Source organism: Amphiura filiformis, chromosome 19 (genome assembly GCF_039555335.1).
Source record: "Amphiura filiformis chromosome 19, Afil_fr2py, whole genome shotgun sequence".
NCBI lineage: Eukaryota > Metazoa > Echinodermata > Ophiuroidea > Amphilepidida > Amphiuridae > Amphiura > Amphiura filiformis.
Window position 1 is genome coordinate 35,435,569 of NC_092646.1, and position 15,227 is coordinate 35,450,795.

The 15,227-nt window shown below is 39.0% G+C and overlaps 1 protein-coding gene across 1 annotated transcript in view; it reads right to left on the reverse strand.

The window, feature by feature from the left end:
• Positions 1-3,175: 3,175 nt before the first annotated feature.
• The window catches only part of LOC140140530 (solute carrier organic anion transporter family member 3A1-like), a 35,891-nt gene continuing 23,839 nt past the window's right edge, over positions 3,176-15,227 (reverse strand). The window contains exons 2-7 of the mRNA XM_072162288.1: positions 11,242-11,437; positions 8,977-9,121; positions 7,530-7,708; positions 6,414-6,478; positions 3,848-4,065; positions 3,176-3,196 (exon numbers count right to left, since the gene is read on the reverse strand). Of these exons, the coding sequence (XP_072018389.1) occupies positions 3,176-3,196; positions 3,848-4,065; positions 6,414-6,478; positions 7,530-7,708; positions 8,977-9,121; positions 11,242-11,417 (804 nt within the window). The 5' untranslated portion in view covers positions 11,418-11,437. The remainder of the gene's footprint in view (positions 3,197-3,847; positions 4,066-6,413; positions 6,479-7,529; positions 7,709-8,976; positions 9,122-11,241; positions 11,438-15,227) is intronic.

Sequence of the window (15,227 nt, forward strand, 5' to 3'; positions counted from 1 at the left end):
GATGTTATTGTTGTACCCTATTACATTGTAATCAGGGGAATAGCAGCATTGATTTATTTCATCAAAGATATCAAGGCTATAAATTCAAAATCAACACATTTTCCAGGGCGTAGCTTGCCGAAAATGGCTTGTACCCCTCCCCCGGCATCCGACCCGGCATGTCGCCCCTCATGTAACCCCGCCCGCCCGACTCACGAGCTCCGGGCACGAGCTAAGCCAAGTTTCATGTCTTGACCGTGGATCAATATTCTATTGCAAGTAGGCCTACGTCCCAACGCTTGTTCATTTTCTGCATGGCTGTTTCTGTTATGAACTTACGCCCTCTGAAATCAAGCGCATGAAAAACTCTCGGCTAACCTTATGTTATAGCTGTTTTAATAATTGACATTTTTGTTTTGGTAAAAGTTTTTAAAAATCACAAAAACTGCATTTTTCAAATCAAATATCTTAGTCTACATCACAAGTCACTAAACTTTTTCAATTCAAGATCCAGCTCAATACATTGACATATATTTCTTGTCAAATAAATACATTTTCACTCATTTTTGGTAAAAAATGAAAAAAAAGTCATGAAAAAAGTGTGTTTTAACCCAAATTTCGCCTCAATATGGTATGATGGAATATTTTTGTTCACAGATATAAAATATTCATATGCCCTCTATTACTCGAGTTCAGAGCAAAAATTGAGGGTGCAGCCAATTTTCTTTTGAAGTTATGGCTACTTTTAGATTTGACATGTTTGGGTAAAAATTGGGGGGGAACACATTTTAACCAGATTATCTCAGTTCACATCACTTTTCAGAAATGCCAGCTGGGTTAAGGGAAGGGGTATGAACGTTTGGACAGTATTTATTGTGGGACATTTAGCACATCAGACATATCGAATTGCATTCTGAATACGAAGAATGGCCTTGTGATGTCAAATAATTTTGATTTTTGAAATTTGCAATGTAATACACATTTTATGGCAAATAATTAAAAATTGATATTTTTGATATTTAACAGTACTCGAAGTAAACTTTATAAATCTGATGATTTCTAATTAAAGTGTATGCAGGTGGGATGAAAAGCCGACGATCAATTGAAAATTTTGACCTTTCATATTGAAGATATGGATTTTTTCCCCCAAAAGACCTCATTTTTTTTTGTGTTTTTGGAAAAAAATCCACATCTTCAATATGAAAGGTCAACATTTTCAATTGATCGTCGTCTTTTCCTCCCAGCTACATACACTTTAAGATAGACTATATCATTAAATTTATAAAATTTACTTCGAGGACTGTTATATCTCAAATGTGAAAAATATCAAATTTTAATAATTTGTCATAAAATTTGTATTATATCATGAATTTCATAAAATGAAAATTATTTGATATCAGAAAGACATTCTTTCGTATTCAGAATGCAATTCGATAGGTCTGATGTGCTCTCATGTCCCACAAAAATGCCGTTGAAACGCTCAAAGCGTTCATTGCAGTTCCCTTAAACAGATAAAGGAGACCTTTTTTAACGATTAATTCTTACCCGGCTGGCACCTTTGTCCAAAAAATGATTCACGGGACCCTATGTAACCTCTCTACTATACAACGAATAAGCTAACTTTCTACTAGACGGGTTCTATTTTGGAAAAATCGCGTTCCAACCGGCAAGTTTATTTTGGTTAATTTGGGTATGCTTAACTTGAATCTGTTGTCAGCCAAGCAATATTTTGAGACCGTGACCCTCAAAAGACCCCTAAATGACCCCATAGGATCGTATAGGGGGCAGAAATTAATTATCCAATAACAGTTTCAAACATTTCAATTTATTATCTGGACCCACGGATACCAGAAATGAAAAAAGTTTGTGCGTACGACCTATAGTCAAGACGTTATGGGGCACCAAAGGTCTAAGGTCGATTTGCTTGTTGTGCATGTGTCAAAAGTCAAAGTTGCTCCAATTTTCGTAAAAGTTGAGGCAAATTGTTCGCATCTCTTAGAGGTTTCAGAAAAAATAATAGTTTGCACTATCTACGATACACAGTGTCATCGCCCCGATATCTTCATGGCAGTAATCGCCATGGTAGATTGAATCCACAGCCATGCATGGTCATTTTGTTCCGACCTGTTTAATAGTTTTGAGACGCATAATGAGCCGAGGGACATCCGACTAAGGCTACTGACAATATCCAGGTAATTGACCTCACTGTGTGTGAGTGAGCATCTGCTTTTGGCTTTTAGACTGCGTCCACGAGTGAGTGAAGCTAGCCTACGCTGCGCTATAGTTAGGCACATAGAAAATCAGAATTTTTGTCAGTTTTTGAGCTCAATATGCACGCTTCCTTCTCAATACGCAAGCTAACGACTATCATATCCTTTCAACACATATGTTCAAGTGCAAGGGAAAAAATATGGCTTCTTTATTCATCATTTTCTACACCGGTATCCAAAGATTTATCATCTGAATATCACATCGTTCATAGCACATTCACGTGTATCGATCCCGTGTATTCATTTTAGTGTCTCTGCTGTACAATGTATAATTATTAACCAGGCGATGTCGGTATGCGATATCTTATAAGCATGTTACACAACAAAGAGTTATAAGATATGTAGGATTCCATAGGATTCAATGGCAATTATATTTATTTATCATCTTCTGTACTTCACATCGCAGATAAGAAGAAACTATTCTTTTCCTGAATCCCTTGAACTTGAGGAACAGTTTGCCTCGATTTTTACGAGAATCGAATGAACTAATGTTTCACCCATGTACAACATGCAAAATTGACCTTGGACCTGTTGAGCCTCATAACTTGGTAACTCTATGTCCTACATGCAAATAATGTTACATTTTTGTTAGGCCCAGACAAATAATTTGACATCTTTTTAGTGAATTTGGAGCATGTTTCATTTTTGCCCCCTGTATGAGCATGTAAGGGTTTTTTTTGTGTGCGGGACAATTTAAGTGTCACGGGTTCGAATATAGCTTGGCAGCAGGGCCGTTCCTAGGGATTTTGCCGCCCTAGGCAAAGCCTCTCGAGCCAAATTGGCAATAATTCGAGCGGGTTTTCAGTCCATGATGTTGCTTGTGCCAATTGAATAGCGTGGAGTGCGTTACCAGTATAACCATGAGCTACCATGGTTACCACTCCTGGCGTAGTTCTCTGCATTATCGTTCTTTGGTGTCTTTCTGTTCAGTAGTGTTCAGGCTGTTTCTGCAAAAATGAACATGATAAAAACCAGACATTGAAGATGAGTAATAAATAAATATGTAATAAACCATAGATCTATGAATAAACAAATCTGCCAGTTGCGAATTTGATGAGTAAGGCAAATTTACGTTACTTCTTGACATCTTTAGCTCTCAAAGAAATTATGTCTCTGTCTGTGATAAAATAAAAAAATGTTGGTATTTATACAGCGCTTTTGACATGTGCACATGTACCAAAGCGCTTTACATTTATTCCGCTGTTGTTAGAATATGCCAGCTGCCATACAATGCCCAATGCATGCTCATACCTTTAGGAGGCGCTTAATGGACAATATTAATAGCAGCTCCCCATTTCACCCCTGGGTAGAGAGAGGCAAGTTAGGTAAAGCGCCAGTACCGCTGCGCCAACGTGCCCTTAGTCCATATGTTTAATCTCACTCTCGGTTTTTAATTTTGCGCCGGTATGGCATATTCAGCTCAGATGACTTTGTTGTTGAGTCTAGTCTTTGACGAAGACTATGTAACATATAATAAGAAGAAATGCTTTTTGGACAATTTAGTGTGGTCGGATAAACGGCTGAACGACTCACGCCCTTTTAAAGAACATTCGGGCAAACGATTATTCGAAATATCCACCGGTTCCCTGTACACTTACCTTTATATGCGAATATAAAGCCGACGGAAGTGTGTACCGAGCAAATGCGTTAAAAAGTGCAGTCAGTGCACTCAACCCGATAGTTAAACCAAAGAAATAGTAGCGGAATTTATCGATATCGTAGATGAAACAGTTGCCCTGTTCGCCACAGGTTATCCTCCAAAATTGACATGTTGAGTTGATGGCTGCTCCGAAATATATTGGAGCGGGAATTAGACCTTTGAAAATAATAATGAAATAATACTATTTACCACTATTAAAAACTATTGATATGACGACGACCATGATGATAATGATAATTATGATGATGATGATGATAGTTATGACGATGACGACGACGATAAAGTTGACGATGATGGTAAGGAGGATGTCTTTGAAAGATAATTACATCATCAGTGTGAATATTTAATTTTTTCTCAAGCTGTTCTACGAGGTACTGCAAAAATTCTTACTATAATTCACCGGAATCTGTCTGTCTGTCTGTCTGTCTGTCTCTGACCGCATCTTTTGACGGAGACTAGGGGTCGCACGTTCCTCAAACCATTGAGCTATTAATAGAAGGAGAATCCACGAACCCAGTTCCCTTTGTACTATGATCGTTATGAGTCGGGACTGAGCAATCAGGTATGAATGGTGCACTATCGATTTGCTAAGCTTCTTATCTATTGAGCTTGGCCGGTTATGAACCACCGTTATCGCGACTTCTAAGCAGAATGACGTCATTTTTACCCACAAAGCATTGTGGCCGTGACCATAAACAAAGGAAAACAATTTACTTCCGGTAATTTTATAACGCCAATATTTCTTATGGCCAAGCTTGGCGGATGGTAGAAACAACATTGCCAGTCTTGGAAAACCTTTCCAAATCATTTCCACTGGTTTAAAAGTCCCGCAGACACCCGCCAGTATTACTAATCACGATCAGAAAAAAAACATAAATTCACTGTAACTTTGGAAGGAAATGAGGGAATTCGATCAGGTTTTCGCTAGTAAATCAACTTGAACTCGGAAACACAATGACGTAATCGAAGATCATGTGACCGATGCAAAATGGCACTAATACCATCCATTTCCGGTACGGGTCACCTGGGGGTCGGTTTAAATTAAATTTTAAAATAGATGATCGATATTGTCGCATATCGATCATAAACATCAAAGGCCGTGTTTGAGGGACTGCACTGATTAAATCCATTCAAGTGATGACTCGCGTTGAATAGCGTAATCGGCTTAACCCTATTGAGTGGATTAGGATTTTTCTGTGGAATCTCCTTCTATTAGTAGCTCGATGCTCAAACTTGGTGGGTGGGTGCAGCTCTTGATATGAGGAAGAACGAGTTTATATTTTTAAGGTCATAGGTCAACGAACGGGTCAAGTCCAATTGAAGGATTTCAAATTGGTCCTATGAAGCTCAAACTTGGTGGGTGTGTTGACCTTGGACTAACAAATAAAAGTTTCCACGGTGACCTTTTCGTCAGAACTACGGTTAAGTCATAGGTCAAAAAAGGTAGAAATTTGAAATATTGCCCTATGGAGCTCAAACTTGGTGGGTGGGTGGATCTTGGACTAACAAACAAAAGTTTCCACGGTGACCTTTTTGTCAGACCTACGGTTAAGAGGTCATAGGTAAAAAGGTAGACATTTCAAATTGCCTCTATGGAGCTCAAACTTGGTAGGTGAGTGGACATTGGACTAATAAACAAAAGTTTCCACGGTGACCTTTTTGTCAGACCTACGGTTAAGAGGTCATAGGTCAAAAAACGTAAAAATTTCAAATTGCTCATATAATGGAGCTCAAACTTTGTGGGTGGGTGTAACTTTGGCCAAGGAAGATCAGGTTTGCGTTTGTTAGGTCATCCGTGGTCAAAGGTCAGGTCAAATTTCAAACTGAGGGCGAAAAGTAGGTCAAATTGCAAAAAGCTGCAATTGAGCTCAGCTGTGAGGAACGTGATCCCAGCCAAAGGACACACCCTGATTTTGAGATCTGCAAAAGCCAATAACCATGATAGCCGAAATACGGGTAACCGCCTAGTAATATATAATATACGGTTCCAAAGCAGAAAAGATTTCTTACACTTCCCACAGTGCATGTCTCCCATTTTAGTTTTCTGTTTTGAATTTCTATCTGGTGCAAAATGGGCCGGTAGCGATGTACCTCCCTCTCTCAATCAAAAGAGCACCGTGCATTCAGATCCTGCAAAATATGTTCATTTCTTGACTATCGACCCATGTTTAACAAGTTTATTCTCAAACTGAAAACGAAGGGGAACCTATACAAAGTCATGGGAGTGTCATTAAAAAAATGTAGATATTTATATAGCACTTTATGCCGTAAACAGCCTCAAAGCGCTTTACATTTATTCTGCCGTCATTAGAATATGTCGGAACCACGTTTGCAGCCTACAAGCGCCTACAAGTGGCGCAGGGTCCATCAGTACAACGACTGTGACTACCCCTAACAGCTTCCCATTGCACCTGGGTGGGGTGAAATGAGGTGATATATCATGTTACAAAGGGTTTTGGGACATAAGGTATCTTCCATGTCTTCTCTGGGTCCAAAGTACGTACCAATAGTCTTTGTAATCGCACCAAAAAGACCGAGTGCCACAGGACGGTCATCGTCATCGCAAATCCTAACAGAGAGATATAAAAGCAATGTAAAAGACTATAAACGGAAGAGATAAAAAACACTAGTTCGGATCCGGCGTCACCTGTCGATCAAACTCAAAAAGGCGACGGTTTGTTTTTATATTCAGACATACAAACCGTTTCAAAAGTTAGTAATTAGGAAACTTTATTTTCTCAGTAAAGGTACCATGTTATGGGAACAAACCAAAAGATCGATGACGTCCTATAAACGTAACTAGTTTCGTTTCTCTGCCGACCCCCTCCCTTCCTGCCAGAAACGTAATAAAGAAATGTTAAAAATTTTGCCATAATAATAATAATGACACATTCTTCAGACCGATGTTTTTGTACAAACGTAATCGAGTATTTTTACCCCCTCCCCCTAGTTTCGTTTATAGGACGTCATTGATCTTTTGGTTTGTTCCCTAACAATGCCTAGTTAGTCGTTGGATCGGGGCGATGAGAAGGAGGTCCCTAATCCTACCCATGACCTCCTCTGGCTCTAATCCTAACCCTAACTATATGACCTCCTTCCCATCGCCCCGATCCATCGTTTACCTTCATACCTTATGATACCTAATGCTTATAAAAGTTGCTTTTTAAAGCCGACATCGCGCCATTTTCTGCGATTCATTTTTTCCGAAGAAGGCACTAGATGAATACCTCCTGTTTTTACGCGTTTACTTACCAATCACGGGCTTATGTGGGGAATTTGATTAACAAACTCGTGCTTGTTCAGTGGTGTCATTTACCCCGTGATCGCTACCGTTGCATGTTTATCGTTTAAAGCCATATTGCAACATTTGCTGCCGGGACGTCCTTAAAAATCATGCCTTTATATGTGCTGTATTTTTAGCCCATGAGGAGTGACACATGTCAACATGGTGAAAAGGCTATTTCAATTGTCGTCTGCAATCGTACAATGTATCGCAAAATTTGGCGATTGCATCGCTTTTCAAAAACGATGCATCGCAAGCGCTCAGCAATCAAGTATGCAATTCGCTCGGCGATTTATCAGCAACTTATTATAACTGATATTACGCCCCTTTTACTTACCTTAGTATCGTGTATAAAAGCGGCTGAACTACGAAGGTTCCAAGGAAGAGTGTCACACAGATTAGCAGCACACTAACAATGACCATATAACATTCTGATTTTAATTCACAGAAACCTGGTGTCGCACTGAAGCTGCTACTTGCTACTTCGCTAACACATGAACACTCTCTATAACCAGCCTATGAAGAGAACGAAGACAGAAATATTGAGAGAATTTTTGTTTAACAGAATATGCCTATCAAAAGTTGTTTTTGGATATTAAGAAATCGTGGAAACACAGTTTATACCAGGTGTGTTCCTTGCAAGTTTTCACCAGCTTGGCTTAAGCATTTTGTTTGAGCATGTTCCCATCAGCACCTAAGTGTGTCTCCGAACGGAGCGACCGTTTAAACAAACAAACAAACAACCTCCTACCATCGAAGCTTGACGGTCCGTCTTACCCCCGGGTTAAAAGTTCGTGCAAAAGATGGTATCGCAACTACATCTCATTAGCCATTTGGTGGTTAATCCGGACGTTTGAGCGCGCCGAAAAAGGATTTCCCTTCAGTGGAAGAGGGTTAAATTGTTGGAGATAGCAAGGTAACAATTATATGAGAGCATCAGTCGATTTCTATCTATATACCGTAAAACTTCGTGTACAAGCATATAGAATGTTTTGATGAAAGCTAAATTAATACGAAACAGCCGTAAATACTGTGTGCCAATGCAAACGATTGGACTTAAATAGCGCCATCATTGTTCAACTTTACTTTAAAATGACTACAGTTTTACATGCTATCAAACAACCGTGCCACCGTTATCTCTCAGTGGCCCAATTCCATTTGCAATTGAAGTTTAAGGTTCAAGCTATTAAACTGTATCTGTAATAGTTAAAAAGGAATAACTCTTATAGGATATAGTTAAACCTTTACGCGTTTTGTGTTGCTACCAACGAGATATCTGTAGCGGCCCTTATTCAAATAAATAGCATAAGAAGCATTGGAATTCAGAAAAGGACGGTTTTCAATGCAGAATATCGTTATGGTGGGACAAGCTCCTCGGGACAAGTTCAATCAATGTCCCATTCCGAGTGATCCCAGCGAAAGTGTAAACAAAATAAAATTGTTTATAAATAGCTTAAAAGTGAAGGATAAGTCATTGAAATTGTCATTTGGTATTTTTTAAATGAAAAATTTGAGGAAAACAGCAGTATTGTCAAAGTTGAGGCCCCATTCAAATACATGTAGCTAATTTATATACTCTCAGTATATAAATTACAGGTTTCATGTAAATGCCTTATTTTGTCTTTAATACACAGCTTTCGTCTGAACCACAAGCAGGCTATGTTAGCACATCTATAACAATGACAAAGGTACAAAAATCTGAATTTTGATGAGTTTTACGATTGCCCGGATGAGCAAATCGCTGAATGGGTCTTTAATCGCCACCGCTAAGTGATATAACTTACCTGTGGCCCATCGCTTCCAAAAGATATATTAGAAGAAGTACAACCAGCAACACACGGAGAAGTGTAGGTGATACCATCTGCTCCACAAACAGGAAAGAAGTCCTGGTCTTGGCAAAAACAGTCATCATAGCATTCCGAAGAAGTCCTGAACGAAAGGAAGAACAAACAAACCCTCTGATCATGATGATGACGACGACTGTGGACATATTTAAAGCATCTTGAGGTAATTTAACATCTTGTAAAATTTCTAACATGGCCTACTTGTAACATGCAATACCGTAAAATCTCGTCTATAAGCATATATAGTGCTTCTGATGAAAGCTAAATTAATCCAGGCGCCATCCATTCACAAAATTAGAACATTATGGAATTTTCGCAAACATATTTACCTATATAAGCATATACAAACAAGTACTATTGTAAGACCGATCTATTGCATTTGGTATATTAATATAGCCTTCATAAAAATCACTCTATATGCTTGTAGACGAGGTGTTATGGTATATGGGATTTTTGAAGATCTCACACCACCAAAACAAAGTCCCGTACTAAATTTGTCTTACGAATTCACAGAAGCGACTCAGATCTTAAAGCCTTAATGTACGATCTTTTTAAATTTTTAGATTTTTCTTTTTTTTCTTCTAAAATGATAATATGCAATCATTATGAAAGTTCCCAATACATTTGGACGCGAAAAACATTGGGAATTTGCAAAGAAACAACATCATAAACTTCACCTCTATCATTCGAAACATCTCGCACTATTTGGATTAGGACAGCGAGTGCGGTCTCAGAGTTAGTTACTTATGCTGCCAGTTTGGTTAGGCTCTCTCCACATGTGGAGGGAGCGTAACCAAGCTAGTTTTGTAGGAGACTACGGTTTCGATCGTGGCCGACATAAAGTCATAATCTAAAAATTATGACTTTATGTCGGACCAACAGAAAATCGTCCCGTTTTACTACAAATAGGACGAATTTGACAGTTTGCTCATAGATTTAAGTTAGAACATGTAAGTATTACAAATATGCCAAAAATCGCTTTTGAAAAAATAAAGGTAAATTCTGAAAAAAGATTGTACATTATGACTTTAAGGACAGTCTGACTAGGAAAACTACTTGATTGACCGTCACTTTTTAGGCCCTCTGATGTCTGGAAATTACCTAATCTACATGCAAAATCATGCTAGAGTTTCTATCAGAAAACAGAAGAAAAAGGCTGCTTGAAATGATTAAAAACTACTTGGTCATTGGGTCTGCTAATGTAGCAAGACAAAATGCTAATTAAAATATTACTACACAGTGCCATGTACTACGCCTGTGGCGACAACTGGTAAAGCTCATAACGTTAACTTAACGACACAAATTGAGTTTCCCATGAGTCTGCTATCTGTCACTAAGGTGACCATATAAATAGGTAGTCTCGGTCCCAGTCGGTTTGTGCTCCTTCGTCACAAAACAAACCGTCTGGCGAAAAGCTTGAATAATGATTGCTGATTGGTTTATAAAAAGTTTTTCAATTGGCTATGGGACCACGTGACTGCGGAATTAGGATGCGACCTGTGTAAAAATGACACTGAACAATATACCGCCGCGCCCAGATTTGTAGCTAACCGCAAGCGCAAAATATATAATAGTTACAATAGGACTCGGAGGCGCCTATCATAGACATTCGTTTGTCTGTTATCATGGTTATTGCCTTTCATGCAAGACGCGTACTCGCGTGCATTGTGTGGATATCGCCGCATGCCCATGCCCATCAACCACTAAAGCCCAATGGTTGGTTGACAGAAAAAGATGACGCATTATGAGTTGTCGCCAGGCGGTTAGTTTAGTAACGAAGGAGCACAAACCGGCTGGGACCGACACTATTAGCCGGCGATAGTACCCGTGACCCAGGTGGGTCAATGAGTTGTGTATATTAGACAACATTGTTATTGGCGGCGGAGGGGGGAGACATGGGAAGGGGCAAATGGTTGCCGATCAGAATTCTATCCCCCCAGATGACCCCCCCCCCTCCCGTAAAAACAAAATATTACGTAAATTTATACTTTTGGCGTCAATTTTCTGCAAAAATTAATGCGTTGATTCCCCACCTTAAATTCACTTTGCCAATGAATTTGGTTGTTAAATGTTGATAATCCTACATTGTACATGTACATAGGATTTGCTGTATTTGACTAAAGAGACTATTGCCATCGATTTGGCTGTAAAAAAAAAAGCTGTAAAATATTACATGTTTTCTAAGGCACCTGTAATGTACTTTACCTATCCCGATACGAAACGGTGTATCCAGCAATATCTGGTGTAGGGCACTTGACAAAGAGAGCTGCAGTCAGAACTATGGTAACGATGACTTGTAACACAACAACAATTGCGATAGCTTTCGTCGAGTTGTGTTTCAATTTGCGCATGACAAATGCGGAGATAAAATGGGATATCATTGACAGCGGTATGCTTGAAGCTGTAGCAAAGCAAAAATAATGTCACAAAACGGAAATCGTACGGTTGTTTGATGGCATGTAAAACGGGGTCATTTTAAAGAAAAGTTGAACAATGATGGCGCTATTTATCTTAAATCTTGTTTTCATCGTTACAAGGGGTAGACACTTGTAAAATGGTATCAGAACATCAGCAAACAGACTAAATGACAAGGGAATTTTCAAAAAACTATTTATCATTAAATGTAAGGTATAACTCGTATTATTTGGCGAATTTGAATTAAAAATATATGTAAATAGCGCCCTCAATTTGCACACAAATATACAGATTATGTACAGAATATAAAAATTACAAATTACCACAAAAATGCAGAAAAAAGTGAATAATTTGATAAAGAAACAAAATCTATGTTAAAAATAGCTACAAAATATATGTGTATCAGTAGTGTGATTGCTGTTGGTATTATTCAGGTCTAGAACATTATTTTGTTAGAAAAATTAATAAATTATCACATCAAACAACTGTGATAATATTAGTAATAATAATAACTAGAAGGCTATATATTTGTACACAAATACGGCTATACCCGCATGTTATCGGTGTACCCAAACTTACAGTCCTTATTTGCTGAGGGTTTAAAATAAAGAAATTGTAAAAAGTCGCCCAATTGGGCGGAAAATGTGTAAAAAGTCCATGTCACAAGCTTTAATTTAATGTAGGTTGCACTCTCGTAGCACTTAAAATAAAGACATTGTAATAAAAATCCCTTTAAAAGGGAGAGCTTGGCCTTGGAATACCCAAACTGAATGAAATATATCAAAAAATAAATACAAAGAACATACTACACTACATGAACTCATATTGCAGTTAATGCAATAGGCCTATACTCGGTTATATGAAACGATATGATCCAATCAGTCCAAGCCAGCACCGGCCCTTATTACACCTGCTCCAACAGCAACTACCATCTAGGAGTACCTGCCCTAGATGCATTGTTACCTTCCTACCTATAGGCAATATATACCTATACCTATAAACATAGACCATATAGTCTAGATGGTCTGTGCTACCTACATGTATACAATCTACTACCAACCCACAACCTAAATACCCACCTACCTATAAAACAGTAGCTATCCATTCTCCCAAACGTCAAACATGACTGACAAACACTATATTAAATCAAGAATTTTGCCGTAACATAGACCATGGAAGTAAAACACATGAATATAGACTGTGGTATTACACTCTCTTATACCATGTATACTGTGATCCCGGGACTGTGATGCGAAAGTTCATTAACCACCAAAATTGTTCTTGGTCAATTGTTCCATGTCCAAGGACAATATAATAATTATTGGAATTTGGTTAAATTTATCTTGGAAACAAGCAAGTTCCATATATGGTACACCTGTCAACAATCATTAAAACTCATCATCCTCCAGGTCAAAAAACAGTCACTTAACTGAGCACTGCTTTATGAGGGAAACAAGGTTACCTGGGAGGTTGCTATTTCGTCCCTGGGTTAACATGGTCAAGTCAAAGAGTTCACTGCTGAATATATAGCTAAGATGAATTAAGTCATGTGGGAGTGAGGCTACTCTTTAGCCTCCTGCAAACCCACAACTTAAATTTTAAGCATTATCCTACAACATTGTTTTACTGAGGATGAAGCAAATGCATGTTAACAAGACTAGTTTCCTACTTCAGGTCAAAGGACGAGGTCGCAAACGAATGATAATATTGCTTGGCCTGTAGCCAAGCAAAAAAGTCCCCTCCCAGGGGAGGCGTCTCTCTTACTCTCCATAGGTTGCTGTTGTCAGTCTCTCTTATTCACAGTGAGGCTATGCAATATGATTAGGGGAAAACTATTCCAGAGGGAGTATGTAAATTAAATCGAACAGCCATTTTAGAGGGAGTATGTAAATTAAACGGAACAGCCTATTTTGGGACCATTTCAGAAGGAGTATGTAAATTAAATGGAACAGCCAATGGATATGTAATTTAACTGGAACAGCCTTAACACTTCACGCTGGTATTTCCAATAATATTATCAAACTAATCTGTGTACAAATTCTGAGCCCGGAAGCTGCTTTATTTGATGATTTTAACATTTGGGGCCCTGGGCCCATTATATTTGACTTATGAGGTCCATGTACATATGTTGCATTATAATTCTCTAGTGCTATCAGGCGACTCAAGCTGGGCACTGTAGCTGCTTTATTTACTGAGTAACGGCCGGCCCTATGTTTTAGCGTTTGGGGCCCTGGGGCCCATATTATGTAATATATGGGGCTCATATGTACATATAACAATGTAATTCTCAGGTGCAATCTGTGTACAAACTCTGAGCCCTAAAGCTGCTTTATATGATGAAAAATGGCTGGCCCTTTGTTTTAACATTTGGGGCCCTGGGGCCCATTGTATTTGACTTATGAGGCTCATGTACATATGTTTTAAGTATAATTCTCTAGTTCTATCAGTAGACTAAATCTGGGCATTGTAGCTCCTTTATTTACTGAGTTATGGCCGGCCCTATGTTTTAAGGTTTGGGGCCCTGAGGCCCATATTGTGTGACACATGGGGCTCATATGTACATATAACAATATAACGCTGAAGACCGTTTAGTGTACCAAATCTGAACCCTGTAGCTACTTTATTTGCTGAGAAACGGCCGGCCCTTTGTTTTAACATTTGGGGCCCTGGGGCCCAGAATATTTGACTTATGGGGCTCATGTACATATGTTGAAATATAATTCTCAAGTGCTACCAGTAGACTCAAGCTGGGCATTGTAGCTGCTTTATTTACTGAGTAACGGCCGGCCCTATGTTTTAGCGTTTGGGGCCCTGGGGCTCATATTATGTGACATATGGTGGTCATATATATACATATGACAATATAATACTGAAGACCTATCTGTGTACCAAATCTGAGTCTTGTAGCTACTTCATTTGCTGAGAAACGGCTGTCCCTTTGTTTTAACATTTGGGCCCCTGGGGCCCCTAGCCTTGTACATCTAGGGCCAAAAAGGGCAAAAGGCACACCTACAACTTAAGGCCCATACATATGCCACATATGAGCTCTAGTGCTCTTGTACTTTTAGAGCTAGCCTTGTCAATCTGTTGCACCATATCTTAACATATGGGCCCCCTGGGGCCCAAATTATATAACATATGGGGCTCTTGTATATTTGTAAATATAGAGTACCCCTAGGGCTATCAGTGTACCAACTCAGGGCCCTGAGGCTGCTTTAATTGATGAGAAACGGTGTGCTCGTTATTGTTACATTTGGGCCCCTGGGGCCCGTGACCTTTGACCTCTGGGGCCAAGATGGGCAAAAGGCACTTCTACGGGGTAGGGCCCATAAGTGTACCACATATGGGCCCCAGGGCCTTTGTAGTTTTAGCGCTAGCCTTGACAGAATGATGTGTTTGATGGAGAAGAAGGAGGAGGAGAAGAAACTAGATGGCACAGTTGTGTTTGACCAAACACGAATATCTATGCCTGTGTTTCCCACCCCAACCCCCTTAACCCATCATGACACCCCGTAATATGTTTAATGCTAAAATGCTATTAGTATACCGAAAAAAAAATGTAATTAAAAATCACGGAATACCCTTTAAGCCCAAAACGGAGTGTCCTTTAAGCGGTTAACTCCCTTGCTTTAGCTTCTTGGGGCCCTCAAGATGTGTATGGGGCAGTTATTGCATTCTGGTTCTAAATCCTTGAAGTGAAAACTCATCATTTTATGGCAGTCAACTTTTAATTAATGGCATTAAGGTTTTAGCAACTATTTGAAATTGCGAATAGT